At 36.9% G+C, this 13230-nt stretch overlaps 2 protein-coding genes across 2 annotated transcripts in view; one reads left to right on the top strand and one right to left on the bottom strand.

Moving 5' to 3' along the window:
* Nucleotides 1-10193, bottom strand: LOC140136321 (ciliary microtubule inner protein 1-like). Its single transcript, XM_072158047.1, has 3 exons — nt 9924-10193; nt 7801-7882; nt 1-1173 (listed from the first exon to the last, which is right to left on the bottom strand). The coding sequence occupies exons 1-3, from the start codon at nt 9995-9997 to the stop codon at nt 916-918; spliced, it is 414 nt and encodes a 137-aa protein (XP_072014148.1). The 5' UTR covers nt 9998-10193; the 3' UTR covers nt 1-915.
* A 257-nt stretch (nt 10194-10450) lies between these two features.
* Nucleotides 10451-13230, top strand: part of LOC140172801 (uncharacterized) — a 69076-nt gene continuing 66296 nt past the window's right edge. The window contains 2 exon segments of the mRNA XM_072195928.1: nt 10451-10911; nt 11132-11164. Coding sequence (XP_072052029.1) covers nt 10869-10911; nt 11132-11164 — 76 coding nt within the window. The 5' untranslated portion in view covers nt 10451-10868.

Raw genomic sequence — 13230 nt, 5'->3', positions numbered from 1 at the left:
AATAAATAAAAAATGAAAGGGAAGAAAAAATGTTCCAAGACCTTTATCAAATGCAATTTACAGCTTTAATTTAACCCCTTTTTTATGTTACCTGAATCAAACACTTTCTTAGGCCTTTGTTACATACATGTACATGTACAATGTATTGCTATATTGCCATTATTTTAAAACAAATAATTTACACACATATTTAATTAATCCCTTCTACCTTTCTTACAGAGCTCCTGATTGGTTAATTCATGATCATTATCTGTTACTTTCTTACCATGGCTCTGATTGGTTCAATACATAATATATTAACCCTCTTTGTTACCTATCAAAATACCGTAAAAAATCATTAATAAGCATATATGCGCCTATTAACAAGATGGTCAGACTAGAACAAATTATTACACTTTTCCATTTTGTTCTTTATCTGTATCACATATATTTGTAAATAAAAGGGAAAAATGAGTAAGTGTAACAAATTACCCTGAAGATTTGTTCTTGTCCGATCAACTCGTTAATATGCACATATGCTTATTAGCAAATTTTTACGGTAGTTGATATTTCAGGAAGCCGATAATTTGACTGGAAGTACCCAGGGGATAATTACTGTGACATCATCACTAGTACAGTAGACAAGTGCCCCAGCCCTAATACATGAAAGTGTCTGGGGAAAGTGTCAACAATTTGGCCATACGGTATTGTCTGTATGAAGACTGGATGTTGATGACCACATCAAATAATTTTGATCCACAGATCCTCTGATGATGGAAGCTGCCATGGAACTAGTAATAGTATATGGTTCTAGCCCAGGTTTTGTACCCGTGAAATATACATCTTCAAGTTCATAATACTTATTATCTCTGCTGAGAATCAATCTCATTGCAGAAGTTCTTACTCAGACAACTTTAGACAGTGTCCAAGCCTTCATTAATCAACGCCCTCTGGTGGCCAGTTCAACTGCCTGATAAGCCCTCCTTTGCCTCTTGCATATGCTCCGTATTTCTCCAGGGACAGGCGCGGTTCTGAAGACCTCCAACCTATCTGAGATGCTGTAGTCTGTGGAAATGGTTTCGTCGTTGGATGAACCGTAATGTACCGTGAGATGGGCGTGATTGGCGGCAAGACTAGTGGTGGTGGCAATTCGATTTTCTTGAATTCTTTTTTCTTGAAATCATCCTTCACCAACTGGAATATAAAAAAAAAGAGAAACAAAATATGGTTAATTAATTGATACCAAATAAAGATTTATAAAAAATACAAGTTCTTGTATTCAATGACTTAACATTACATTTTCTGTGTGCACCATGGGGGAGGACTGAGGAGGCAATTAGCCTTTTCGAGAAATGGTGGACACATGGTGCTGCACGAAATGGGTAAAGTCTTTTGAATTTGCCGGATTTTACCCATATTGAAGACTGCCCTCCTTTTGTGAATGCCATACTTCGAAAAGGCTAATTAAAACTAGCCTTGGGTGTTGTTCAAAATATAGAATCCGGAACAAATATTTTTATGCCCTATCCCCTAGAAAAATCTTGTAGCAATTGCTTATTAATTATGTTCCGACTTGTAGTCTGTCTAGCTCACAATCGGCTGCAAGTTGTCGATTTTCAAATCAAACCCAACCTAATTTGGGGATATTTCAGCCCCTTCCCCCGGGTGAGCTACCAGCTCCTCCTGGGGTTGAAAGTTCTGGGCTTGCCCCTGGTACAAGCATATTATCCATGTCACTTGGCTACAACAAGGAAATGGTGTCTTTGTCCAACAATACACTGAGATGACTTCTATACATTCATTTGTTTTCAATCTTGTTATCTCATCCAATGCTATTTTAGGCACAGTCAGTGACACAGGCACATCATAGCCTCAGCTATCAGATTGTAGATTAGAAAAAAATCTCAATTGCTTGAAAAAGAAACTAAAAGCAAACTATGAGAGAAAACAAATGCATTCATTGCTTTTGGACTGGTTTGAAAGTAGGTCAGCTGAAATTGGTTATCTTTTGTGGACTGGGAGATGGGTCACTGAAGACATAGCTGCCATGTGTCAAATTTTTTGGTAAGGCTTTTGTTGACCGGGAGATGGTTCACCAAAGACTAACTCGTAATCCAGTTCAGTGCTTCTATTTGAGCAATGCTAGCCATGGGTTATTTCCATCTATATATTCTGAGCATCCTGATGATACGGTTGCCATGACGATAACGACGATGACCCACAAACAATCTCATTTTTTTTGCTTGCCAAGTATCTTTCTAGGACGGACGGGTATAAAGCTTGGAGGTGTTTCACTGATCTAGATCTGTAGTTGGACCAAATTGCAAAGCCTTGGGGACATAGTGACTTGGGAATAAAACTAAAAGAGATTTCACTTGGAGCCAAAAATGGCCTCATAATCTGTGACAAAGTCTACTAACCTCAATTCAACAATGACAGCTCAATAAATGACCTCATGCTGTTGAGTATGAGTTTTACATTCAGAGGTCATTCTATAAGTGTACTTTGTAAGCATATTTGGGGTCATAGAACTGAGTCCTGATAGATTGTGTTGTTTTGAGATGGTAAGTGTTTGTGATGACCAGACAGACAATGAGTCTGGACATAAGAGTTGATTAGTTACTAAAAGATATCATCATGAAAATCATGTCTGGGCTTGAAGTTTCACATCATACGACTATATCTGCGAACAATAACTGCAAATTTATGACAAACATTGATCAAAAACTTTGTTTATAAGGGATTCCCCGCAATTGTTGCGATTGAGGTTCTGTAGACAAACACTTTTGATTTTGCTCTCAACTTTCATTCAAGTAGTTGACATTTTATGAAGCTTTATAGACTATCTTTGTTTTATAGAGTGTATTATTCTTATACTGGAAACTTTTCGAAGTTTAAAAGAAAAAAAATGACAGAAATATCCTTTACCTATACAAAATTATCACATTGGGCAATTCCAGTTGAAATCCAATAATCCATACACCGGTTTACACCCCTATGGAAGACATTTGTGACTTAATAATCTTCCACACAGGGAGTGTAGCAAATGAAGTCACCCATTCAGGTAACCCAATTTGAAACTCACACTAACTATGTGTGTGACAGATTAAGGTAAAATCTTCCATAAGTGGTGTATGTATTTCAGATGGAATAGCCCAAATGTGCTTGCTTTTGGCATATGAATCATCCAGTCATTGGCAACCCCTTCTTGCATTTGGGCACATACATGTACAACAGACAAGTATTATTATATTTATAATTTCATATTTCATTTTGACTTTTTTGAAAATATTTGAGTCATAATGATGTAATATTACAATTGAGTACTTCCTCAGTCATGTCTGACTGGCATGACAGATCAGTCAAATCTACACTATCTGTATTTTTATAGAAAAGAAACGGTGTGCAGGCCTGCAGGGGTTGCCAACCTTTTTAACCAAACATTTCTTGAAAAAGACACTGATTTTCCATTCATAACCAACATTTTGATAGATTTTGCTTCAATATATAAGAACCATTCAAAAACTTGTACTGTTTGTGTGCGATCTTTTTAAACGTTGACGTCAAAATGTTGGTCAACGGCCAAAAGTGACTTGCAGTTAGTTATATATTCTAAGCGTGACTCTACTTCACAATTATGTAACACGTACATGACATCTCTAATTCAGGTGCACTGACATCTGGAAGAAACATTGATAACCAAGAGATAACCTGGATAAGAAATGAATTTATAAGGGATGGGTCCATCCAGGCCACCCAGCTGTGTCTCGCACAATTCTAGTGTCCGTTGTAGACAGTGTGTGCTCCTTGCTCCTTAAACAAAGCATCTGGCGACACAATAGGGAGAAGCGTTTCGGATTGGTTGAATTTTTAACACCAAATTTGTTGTGTTACGACTGTGATTATTTCCTATTCATATCATAGAGAATTAAAGAAATAAAACATTTAGAATTTTTTTCCGTTTGAAAGAGGAGCTTTTACATCATCGGGGATGGGTTGGTGTTTTGTGATAATTGCATACCGTACTACTAGGTTGGCCTTTGACCAATCAAACTCAACCATCGCAAAACTGGATGCTAACATTAACCAGGGAAGGCATTAACCAATCAGAGACATTGCACTCAAGTGTATCACCAGTCGGTTCAAATGTGATGGAGGACAAGTGGTCTGTAACAGAGACTAACACAACGGATACTATGATAAGCACAAAGCCCAAAACAATGTAGATTTTATATCAAATGCCTCAAACAAACATTTTTTAAATGTACTGCCAATGACTTATTCTTCATCTGAGACTGCATTGACTAGAAAAAGAACATTTGGAAGGCTTGTGTCAATGCTTCCGGGTTCAGGTGTTGGTGTAAACAGGGCTCGAAATAAGGAGGGCCCTCGGCCCCCGAAAATCAGTGAGAGCCCACAAAAGACACATCCGGCGGGCCCAAATGGCCCGCAAAATTTGTGGCAATTTGCTCACTTTTTTGTGGTTTTAAACCAATGGCCCAAATTCGGGGCCACACAAATTTCAAACATTTAAGATAAAGGGCATGTGTGTATATTATATTGTGTATATTATATCAGGCGGATTTATCCACCCTGATATACTGCGATCCTTTTTGTTGCCTTTAAAATGCTACATGCTAATTGCTCCTTTAATTAAATTTGGTACCTGTCCAATAATGATGCACATGCTTTAAAACAATTGATTGGAGATCCTACAAAGTTCCAGTGGTGGTAAGGGGTGTCATTCAGAGTAAGAAACTATCATTTTGTAAGCTGTAGACAAGTGATCGCCTAATAACAAACTTGCTAAAGTAAGCCTGTGATCTAATAAATACTAATAATAGCACAGATATTAAGGCTGGCATTTTGGCGGGCTAGCGGGTACCGCCGAGATTACATTACCCGGCAGGAAATACCCTACCCGGTACCCAAAATTAAAGAAAAAAAAAAAGAAGAAAAAAATTGAATTTGAATGCATTTTGATATCATTAATAGAGTATGACATGAATACAAAGTATCAATTTTCATATTAAAAATACAAAACATCTTGAAATTTTTTGAATTTTTTTTTTTTTAGGTCAACCATGAATGATCCTAGCATTTAGGTCTAGGTCCAGGGACACTACAAAACCGAAAAAATAAAAAACTTTTTTTTTGTTGCAATTTCAGGTACCCGGTTACCCGCCCGAAAAATGCGGCGGGTACCCGGGTACAAAATTATCCGAAAATGCCAGGCCTAACGGATATGCAAAGGAAGAACCATTCTATATGAGGGCTATACAATGTACATGTAGATGGCAAAAAAGATCTCTCTGGTGGCCAACAAGGTTTGATCATTGTATCTCAATTCTCAACCAATAGGTTGTGTGATCTAATAGATTGTGGTAGCCAGAGATCTTGGGGTGAGAACGTGCAGCTTTAACTGGCAAATCATAACAAAGTAGAGTGACCTGATAAATGATATGACTCAAATCAGATGTTTGAAAATATCCAGTATATCTGGGACATTTCTGACAAAACACATCATATTTATCAATCATATATCATACCTATCATAATCTCAGGAAGTGAAATGACAAAACATTGACAAGAACTTGAAGGCCTCCATTGGACAAGACAGTCACCCTCGTGAAAAATAAACTTATTGCTGGTGTTTTAAACCAGGGTTGACATTACTATATGTATTATTTAGGGTCGTGCGTCATGAATTGGGGTATTGGAAAAGGTGGAGGCGTTACATTTTTTCATTTTATTCAGGACGTTGTGTCCTAGATCTCAAGAATGGAGAGGGGTACTGAACTAGTTTTGGTCTCATTTTGTTGCTTATTTATCTAGCTCAAATTATGGAAAGAAAGAACATCACACTTTATTTACTTCTTGAGATATTGCAGTTCAAACGATGTGAAGTCAGGGGTGGAGGATCCTACGGTTGAGGATCCTACGGTTGAGGCATGTGTTAAAGTATAGGGAATGTTGATTTTTTCGCGCCTCACAAATATATTTTTTACTGTAACTTTATAACGCAGTAAGGTATTGAGATGGATTATGTACCATTGTTTTGGTATTTATGTCTAGTTTGAAATGTGACCAGTTTTACTCCAAGCTAAGTTAATTTGTTGCAAGTGTGCTGCATTCTGTGTCATGGGTTGAGACTTTTCCTATAACGTTACTGTGTTAAGTATTCATTTATGCTCGAAATGTTCCAAAGGTCATATTTCTTGAAGGAGTTACCCTACTGCTGTAAAAGTTTACATTTTTTGTTTTTTTATTTGATGAGGAATTGAAATATGCCTTTGTTTTTTGTGTAGGTCATAAAGGAAAAAAGGTTTTGATTGATTATGTAATAAAATCATAAAAATTATGTACGACTTTTGAACACCCTGTATCTCAGTTGGGGAACATAACTCATCATTACAAGTTTGCTTTTTTTGGAAGCCTACAATGTTATTAGCACATCTAAAAAGGTTTCAGCAGAACAGGAATTTTTGCTAGTAAATAAGAGAGGAACAAAATTGTATACTTTTTGAACCAAAATTTAACTTTTCCACCCTATATGACATTTGTGGCACCCTGTATATTGACCAATTGTTTGTACATGTGTATTCCTGGTACCCTAAGCTTTACAGTGATATATAATTTTATAGGGTTTTGATGAACAGTTTATGAATTAGATCAGTCTAAGTACAAAAACATGCAAATTGTTCAATTTTTTAGTATGTAACGCATTTGGCCCCCAATTCATGGCGCACGACCTTAGGTGTTACAACCCCATTTGAAATTGAAATTGACACTCACTGTGTGAAAGATATGGTTGGGGGTGTAATTGTATGGATTTCAACCGGAATAGCCCAGCTTCATGAAAAATGTACATCATATTAAGGGATCTGGAATGAGCGTTTTGAGCGTTTCGACAGTATTTTTTGTGGGACATGAGAGCACATCAGACATATCGAATTGCATTCTGAATACGAAGAATGTCTTTCTGATATCAAATAATTTTCATTTCACAATTCGATATGTCTGATGTGCTCTAATGTCCCACAATACCCCACCCCTTAAACAAAGTAAAAAAAATTGCATGTTTAGCATCCTACCCACTTTCTTTTGTAAGGATTCTGACTCTTTTATAAGTACTTCATTCTTAACTTGTTTATTTCATAAGTTAATTTATTGGCAATTTACTTCCAAGTAACCATTTCAAAGCAGGTTTTGTGTTTGATATCAACCTGCGACTGAGAACCATCAAATAATAAAATGATCTGACAAGCGCCACCTCCTCTTCAAATTATTGTTATATAATGCAGCACAATTAAGGCCTGGCAAAAAAATGCAAATTATGCGCTTTTCACACAGTAAATCACGCAACTTGCAGCAAGTGTGGTTTTGGACATTTGGAAAAAAATATTTAAAAAAATTGCACATTTGAAGAGTCCATGCATGTAGAGTCAATTGCTTGGATAATTTGTGGTGTAAAATAAAAATTTGAAAAAAATCACCAAAAAAGTTTGTTTCAAAAATGGGCATTTTTTTTGTTCATTTCTTGTCTTTCATAGATTATGAAGTGAACAAAAACTATAGGCCTACCCATGTCCATTTCTTAAACAAATTTTTTTTTTGTGATTTTGTTTCTCCATATTTTTCTATCAATCACAAATGATCCTATCAATTGCATCCATGGCTCTGTTACAAATGACAGCCTTCACAAACGTGCATGGCTCTGTCTTCTTTGGGAGTTCTTCCTTTTGTTTAGAAAGGCAGGATGCTTTAATACGTTTTTTTACTTTGCCTTAGTAAACATGGTAAAATTGGATAAAAACTTACATCTTTATAATTCATACTTAAGAAACCCCATTCTTGTGGCCACTTCTTTGATGCATCTACTTCATATTTAATATGATCTTTCCTGTAAGCAAAATGAAAGACAATTGTTGATTAAAATATGATACGCTATTTCAGTTTTAACTTTCTTGAAATAGGAAAGTTCGATGGTTTACATTTAGTTAAAAATAAGTGAAAGTTACTATATTAGTTTACCCCATTGTAAAAGAACAGATGATTTTAAAATACATGTACGGTAATATATCCACTGAATGTATAAACCCCACAGAATTAGAGGAGAACCGGGACTCCCTATACCGCCACGTACAATCGCGCCATCAGCCATGGGGAGAAAATTGGGGGTATTCGGAGACGAACAAAAACAATTCTGCGTCTCATCTAAAGCGTTTTGATACTTGCGTACAGGTCGCATGGAGTGGGTCTCTCAAATGCGCCCATCATCCATGTCGCGCTTGCATGACAACGAATGCCTCGAGCGCATTCCGAGGGAAACAGAATACCCCCAATTTTTGCTCCGTGCCTGTATCAAGATGGCGGCCGAGTCCTGGTTCTCTGGTATTAATTCTGTGATAAACCCAGATTAAAGAAAACAAACACTTTCAACATACCATACTGACGTACTCAGATAAATATAACAAGTTTTTGTAGACATTACCGAAAACTGGCCCAAAATCTGACCCATTTTGTATTTTACGCAGATGTATACAGCCCTTTTATATCAGCCATAGTTACTCCTAAATAAAAAGTAGGCCTATCTATTTTAGTACTTGAGTATTTAGGGAGTGTTCATAAACACTTGGGGGGGGGGTGAAAACGTTGGAACCTCCGACATGAACATTTTTTGATCCCCCTAAAAGGGTGGATCTGCCCCTTTTATGGTCCAAAATTTTTTTTGATCCACCTGCCTTAATGTCCTAAAAAAGAAACCAAAAATAAATGTTATTCTTAAAAACTTGAGAATGTTCTTGCAATCTTATTAGTTTTTACCCGTGTAATACATGACACGATATCACACACTTTAGCGCGTGCACATCGACGTGATACTCGTACTCGCTATTTGAACCAATCGGAAGTGCACAGCAACAACGGGACTGATCGATTCTAAGCCCAAGGTGATTCCTTGTATGATTTTAATTTGATTAAAGTTTGGTATAGGCCTACTTATGATTAATATATTTATTTGAATTGAAGTGTGTAAGAATGAGAATAAAGGTATTATTTTTTAGCCATTGTCGTACATCTATCGTGTCGTGTAACTCGCGACATCATTATTTTTACCGTAAAACGTTTACTTAAAATAATGATGTCGCCCGTGTTATATGAGACAACAGATGCACTCCAACGGCTAAAAACAATACCTTTATTCTCTCTAATTAACTCATCTTAAAAATTACTCTTTGGAGTTATGGAGTCATACTTGTGCATACTTTAATACAGTGTTTATAGGCCTATATGGTACCAATTTGTGTGTGCTTTGTTTTGACTGTTTAGTGACATGTCAATAAACTGAACTGAACATAGTGTTACACCAAAATTGTAAAGTGCCCAACTTTTGTTTATTTGAAGCTTGAGAGTACAAAATTCAATACTACTGATACTGAGTCTGTGGAATTCATGTACATGCCTTGCCATACATTTTACTCCAGAATTTTACTCACAAATTATTTTGACCCCCCCCCTCCCCTGGGCCCCCATGCATTACTATTGATTAGGACTGAATTTTTTTAAATCCCTATTTTTAGTACCCAACATTTTTTTGATCCCCAATATTTTCCAACCCCACCCTGGTACCAAAGTATTTATGAACACTCCTAGCTATGATTTCAAAACCATTTCAATTTATTTTTACATATTATTAGTAATATTAATAATAAATGCCATCAACTAGTATTCTTCTTTTTAAAATTAAAGACTAATTTAGTCTGAATTAATTTCAAGTTAGCCAATGCATGATTTTCCCCACATCTACAAACAAACTCCGTTATAAAATACCAAGCTTGACAACAACAACACATACATTACAAGTAACCATCCCAGCTCAGCACTACCAATTACCATCAAAATTTATTACGGGAAATTAATGAAAACAAATTGGTTAAACTCACCAAACTTGATCATTCGCCACGAAATTAAAACCTGCTAACGCTTTCCCCGTTTGTTGTGGTGGTTTTTCTGCCATTTTAAACAATTTCTGTACTTAAATTAGCGATATTTTGACCCATTTCTCGATACACCAAGTAGTTAAAATACAACGACGTGTACCGCTATACTGCTACGATCTGAAGTGTTGACCAGTCCGAAATAAATAATACACCTGTCGTGGGTATACACGACCTTTGTAGCCATGGCGACTGATATGGCATGCCATGCCAGATCACAGGCATGTATGCTAATTGATTGCCGGAAACCTGCACTATTGCGGGTGACCACTTGGAATTCAAGCGATATGTTACCCAAAATAGAATATCATTAATAGGTAGTTTTTGTACAGATTACGATATAAAAATATATTAGAAATGAGGCTGATAATGAAATTATTAAGTTAATTAGAATTAATTGTACTTTTTGTAAACTACGGAGTTATATTTGCGCAATGTTTTACAAGGCTGAATACACATAGCGGTTTTGTCCAGACGCCACCCTGTCTGTAAAATGGACTTTTCCGTCTGGGCTAACTGAATAAGAATCCGAGGAAATATCTTTCGGAAAACCGCAGATATTTGACTTATAGGGTAAAATTGTGCAAGGTACAAGAAAGTAATAGGTCTGATCACGTGATACAAGACCTATACATGGTGAATTTAGTGAATTTGAGCTAAAAATGACATAAAACTGTAGTTTAATTAGCTCTCGGAATTGTTCGGATATTTCCGGAAAACGGCCCGGCCCAGACAGTCGACTATGCGCAAACAGCCGTGCGTACTGCAGCGGCTCGAGTCTGGTAATCATGGCGGAGCAGACTGTTAAAATTCAGCATTGAAACAACACGGGTTTCTCCAACGGAAAACCCGCCTTTCGCGGCGAAATTTTACTACTCGGTCGAGTCGAATATGGACCGTCATACCGAGTCTTTCATATGCCTCAGTCTGTTTGGTAAGTAATTGTGGTTTTCATAGGTTTTTCAGTCGAAATTATCTGGCCGAAAAACTTCCGGACGGTGTGTGTACTGTGTATGTATACGGATTACACATGACTATTATTATACTAGTAACTGCAGACATGGTCTCAGATTTGACATACATGAATCAGGTATGTCTGTCTGTGCTATTTTTATGTCATTTACAGAATTTTTCTTTTTTTTCTTTTATTACAGTGATCTTACTACAGAACACCGCCCGATCAGAAGGTAAGAAACTCATGACAATGTGAGAAACAAACAAACATTGCTATTTCCACTGCACAGGATCAGCCTGGCCACAGTGAACTATAGGCTCCAGCTCCAGCTGACTGACCTTCAGTTTATCATTGACCAATCTGCAAAGCTGGGAGTTAGCTAATTGTGCTATTTTGGTCCTAGCATTCTTGTTAGCCATGGTGATAAATGTTAATTCTAATATGGATGAATGTCATGAATGTAAATTGGAAATAGCAATTTTCACACTCAGACAGACACAGATTTAGCATGCATGTACGGTGTAACATTTCGGCCAGGGTTGCAGCATTCAGGTTTGTGTACAGGGCTGAGTAGAATAATTGGTTTGTTATTCCAGGGATGAGACAAAACTGCCTGGTTATTCTGAAAGTACGAGGTTCTCAGTCCCCCCTGGCCATTTACTAGTCCGTACATACATTTCCTGTAATTTGTGCATGAGTGTTTTGTTTGTTTTTATATTATTAAATTTGTGTAGCTTTATCTTGTTATGTAAACAACACATGTGTTTGTGCAAGTGTACCTGTATGTGACTATATTATGATCAATGTTTAGGTCTATGCCTAAAGTACATGGATGTTATTGTTATGCGACGCGGGTACCCGTTTATTCAGAGGATAACGTCCAGATCCAGATGTACATTTCCTGACCTGAGTATTAAATCAAGATCAAGACCTACATGTAAAACAATTTATAATGTTGATGTACATTTACTGTTTTACATGTATGTACATTGTAGGTCCGACTTTGATGTTTCCAACATTGTGTCCATTTGTGTGGGTGACTGGGTGTATTTTCAGTATTTTTCACTCAAGCTATAACTTTTAAAAGATGGAATGCATATGTGTCCAGGTTGTAGGCATTTGTCAAGGTCCTGTGATCATGTGTCACTTAATTCTGAGGGAGTAGCATTTTCATAACATTACAACTAAAATGCAAGCGGTAACAGGCCTCTTCCAAAAAATGGAATGGTCATTATGGTGTCATCTTTACATGAAAATTGAAAAATATAATTTATACCTGTCCTGTCTCATTAGTTACATCTGTGTGTGTTAGCCACAGTCTGTGGCCCAGCCCTCACTGACTTTGTGAGCGCGTAGCAGCCAGATGGACTGGAATCAACGCCTGGACCGAGTGTGAAGCGTGAGCTGTGCTTGCTGAACCTCTCTGGATAGTATACTAAGGTGTCGGGAGCCCAAAAGTAGTGCTATGTGTGTAGGAATCGGAGACCAACACTGTGAAACTGTTGAGCAAGCCAGAGTTCTTGGATTGACATGTTTTTCAACAGTCTGTTGAAATTTTTTTATTTGTATGTTTACTATGTTATGTAACTTGAGGCCACATGGTATCTTCACCGAGACATCTCAACAATAAAGACTGCACCCTACCTGGATTATATAGTACTTGGATTTAATTAATACTACCAGTATGATCTGCAGGAGCAAGAAAGTGAATGAGGTGGACACTTTGGCAGTAGCAGAATGACACGATGGAATGGAGGTGCACGGCAAGAATTTATGACTAGACGTTGGACAAATCCAGCTGTAAATGCCTCGGGCAAGCTGTAGACGCCTCGGGCAAGCTGTAGACGCGGGCGAGCTAGAACTGTAAAATACAGTCAACTCAATTGCCAACTTTTTCCAAAAACTTTGACAAATTTGAAGTCCTGAAAGTTACTATAGTATTTTAACCATGCATGAAGAAGAAGAATGACTGTGGCTCAATACTAGTACTATCAGCAAATTTAAAAATTTGAGTATTGAACCACATTAAAACTTAAAAAGTTTGCATTGATTTGGGGTGAAGTTGCCAAGATTAATTTATTGCATGTGAAGACGTTAACAAATATTTCATGAACTACAAAATACACCAATCTTGTAATACAAGCTGGTAACTTATCATATTTTCAGGTCTAAAAGCCAATGTCTTGTGCAATTATTTTTCATTTATCTTCTGATATGAGCGATTGAATAACAAATATTTAGGTTATAGCGACACATGGTTCAAAGACTGGAGATAAAGGCTGCTTGAATGTAGACATC

The sequence above is a fragment of the Amphiura filiformis genome, chromosome 16, assembly GCF_039555335.1.
Source record: "Amphiura filiformis chromosome 16, Afil_fr2py, whole genome shotgun sequence".
In the NCBI taxonomy this organism is placed as follows: domain Eukaryota; kingdom Metazoa; phylum Echinodermata; class Ophiuroidea; order Amphilepidida; family Amphiuridae; genus Amphiura; species Amphiura filiformis.
The sequence above is the reverse complement of the archived record's forward strand: the minus strand, read 5'-3'. Positions and strand labels throughout refer to the sequence as shown.

What these genes read in the sequence shown, in the direction of transcription:
- LOC140136321 (XM_072158047.1), bottom strand. Translation starts at nt 9,997, where the DNA reads ATGGCAGAAAAACCACCACAACAAACGGGGAAAGCGTTAGCAGGTTTT. An exon ending in GTGGCGAATGATCAAGTTTG is followed by an intron (nt 7,883 to 9,923) that starts GTGAGTTTAACC and finishes TTTTGCTTACAG; the next exon opens with GAAAGATCATATTAAATATG. An exon ending in TAAGTATGAATTATAAAGAT is followed by an intron (nt 1,174 to 7,800) that starts GTAAGTTTTTAT and finishes TTTATATTCCAG; the next exon opens with TTGGTGAAGGATGATTTCAA.